Source organism: Mastomys coucha, chromosome X (genome assembly GCF_008632895.1).
Source record: "Mastomys coucha isolate ucsf_1 chromosome X, UCSF_Mcou_1, whole genome shotgun sequence".
In the NCBI taxonomy this organism is placed as follows: Eukaryota; Metazoa; Chordata; class Mammalia; order Rodentia; family Muridae; genus Mastomys; species Mastomys coucha.
In genome coordinates this window covers 16,930,590-16,933,087 of record NC_045030.1, presented here as the reverse complement: position 1 = coordinate 16,933,087, position 2,498 = coordinate 16,930,590, and the positions used below count along the sequence as shown (strand labels likewise).

Here is a 2,498-nt window from a genome sequence, read left to right as displayed (position 1 = left end):
TGTTTTATTCTCTCACTTAACCAGACAGAACTGACAGTTTACGACTTTGGAGGAAAAGCCACACAGAGACTTAATTTCAGGAGAATCCATCATATTTGAAAATCTAAATGCATTTTTCTACCCTGTCCTGCTGAGTCCCGAACCTGGATCAGACACTGAATGTCAAGGCTATCTCAAGGCAGATCACTATCATCCCCAAATTTCCCAATAGTGACAGACAGCTTCCTGGAAACACACACATTAGTAAATCTACCAACATGCATTTCTTTCCGATCTTGTTGCTATAACTTTGGGGAATATAATGTATACAATTATAGCAGACTTTTGAAATCCCTTCTAAAATATACTTGTCACTTTATTTCTACCATTATATTTCTTCCACAGGGTAACTCTAAAAACTAAGAGCATCACACACGAACATATGCATTTTACCATTTAATTTTCAAGATCTTATAGTTGGAGACTACATTTCAGTGCTTCTAGTTACAGACACGTCAGGAGAAGAATTTGTGAAATAATTTTAAACTGTATTTTCACTCTGAAACCGGGAGGGGAGTAAAATGAGTTAAGTCCAAATCCTGGTCAGAGAAGCTTCCCTACTAGTGAACTTCCTACTCAGAGCTAGCCATATTAATCACCAGTAAAACATCTTGCAAAATGAGAAAAAGGGCAGCAAGCTGGGCTCTCCTTCCAAGGACCGTATTACTCAGCACTTGTTTGCAGATCTGTGTACATTTATGTCCGGCTGCCCTTTCAGACCACAGCATTCTCCCTAATGCTAAGGATCTTGTCTACAATTTCCTCTGGCACACAGTAAAGTGCTATTTCAGTAAAACATAGCTGATGTCGAACACATGCGCTGGCTGGAGGACCTCCTTAAATAAATACCTGCCTTCTCCCCGCTTCTTCTTCTTCTTCTTTTTTTTTTTTTTTCCCAAAAGAAAAGGTGAATGGCAAATAGGGTCGAGTTACAGCCACTTCGGAAATGAATAGGTAAGCTAGAGGAGGGGGGAAAAAAGAAAGAAAAAGGCGAGCCGAGCCGGGGAAGTTCAATTTCTTCTGCTACCGCTCCTTTTGGTCCCCGAGGGCCGAAACAGATGTTGGAAAGGTAAGCTTTGAACCCCGCAAATACAAATCGCTGCCCCTGAGGAACGAATGCCAATCACTCAATGGCTGGCTAAGACAAGAAAGGGGTTCCGAAAGAGTCCCCGAGGCTAGCCGCTCACTAGGGAAATGGGTGGAGGAGGACTCCCTCTCCCTCTTCCAACTCATCGTGCCCTAAGAAGTCCCAGGTCTGGGTTCTGAGGTGCCCAAGTGAGCCAAAGAGGAACAGCGGTGACGGACACAGCGGGATTAGGGAAAGGAGTACAGGGAGGTGCGGGAGAAGCAGGAGACGAGGATGTTCGAGCTCTGGGCCCGGGCTTCGGTTACTTACCCTACAGGATAGCCGCCCCCCAGGTGCACATCTTCAGGGGCATCATAGAATTCCTCGGTGTCGCTTTCCGACGCCATTTATAGGACACACCCGCGGGTGAGGGGGCCGGCTCCGCCTAGAGAAAGGGTGATTCGGAGCGTCCCCTCCTCGTCAGTTAAGAGTGTGGAGAGGTGGGTCCCGGGCGACGCTGAGGAGGGCACGGATGACGTGGAGTGAGAAGTCGGTTAGGGACAGGGGACCACCCTCAGTTGCTGGGCTAAGGGGGATGACCTGCAAAGCGACTGCCTGAGGTGGCTGCAGTGGCTCTGGCTGGGACTGTTGCCGGCGACTCAGGCGCTAGGTGTATGGAGAGCGCTAGAGAAGAGGCTGTGGCTCTTCTCAGTCCCGGAGAGCAGGCAGCGGGCGTGCCAGCGACAGCAGCTCCAATTTCTCCCGCAGCGGCAATTACAGTTGCAGGGAAAGCAACTAGCCCGCAAAATACCGACGCGCACCTAACCTCGCGAGATTTCCCGTCCGGGCCGGTACAGCGTGGGCGGGGCGGAGAGGTGGCGGGGGGCGGTGCCAGAGAGGCAATCTTATGATTACTAATGCGGGAGCAGCCTGTCAAAATGGCGCAAGCGTGTTGAGGGCGTTGAGTAGAGGCCGGAAGTAGTGGGAATAAGGGCGGTGTCTAGCCTGCGGAGGGGAGGAGTCTAGGACCTGCGCAGGAGCAGCTGGGTGCCAAAACTCAGAGGCACGCCCGACTTAGGTGGAGTTTCGCTTAGTGGTTTATTTACTAATTCTGCTAACTGCTGTTCAAAAGAAGCATTTTGAGAGGGATGATTTTGAGTCTCTTCCGTTTATCCTGAGAGAACGCTTTGGGTATTTGGGATTATATATTACTTAGTCGTCCTAGCCAAGTCTGAAATATACCGCCTTAGGGTTTTGGCACTTTTAGCATCTCTAGTCTATAGGAATAGACCTATCTATTGACTTACTGTGAGATCCTTAATTGAGATCCCTACATACAATCCAAATGGCCAAGGGGCGAAGTCCATAAGAAAGATAGCTGGGGTGTGTCCCA

At 49.1% G+C, this 2,498-nt stretch overlaps 1 protein-coding gene across 2 annotated transcripts in view; it reads right to left on the bottom strand.

Moving 5' to 3' along the window:
• Wdr44 (WD repeat domain 44) overlaps positions 1-1,956 on the bottom strand; it is a 102,137-nt gene extending 100,181 nt beyond the window's left edge. Inside the window, exon 1 of one of the 2 annotated variants that reach the window (XM_031348900.1) lies at positions 1,436-1,956. In XM_031348900.1, coding sequence (XP_031204760.1) covers positions 1,436-1,512 — 77 coding nt within the window. In that variant the 5' untranslated portion in view covers positions 1,513-1,956. The remainder of the gene's footprint in view (positions 1-1,435) is intronic. The other variant, XM_031348806.1, reaches the window with a different exon arrangement.
• Positions 1,957-2,498: the final 542 nt, after the last annotated feature.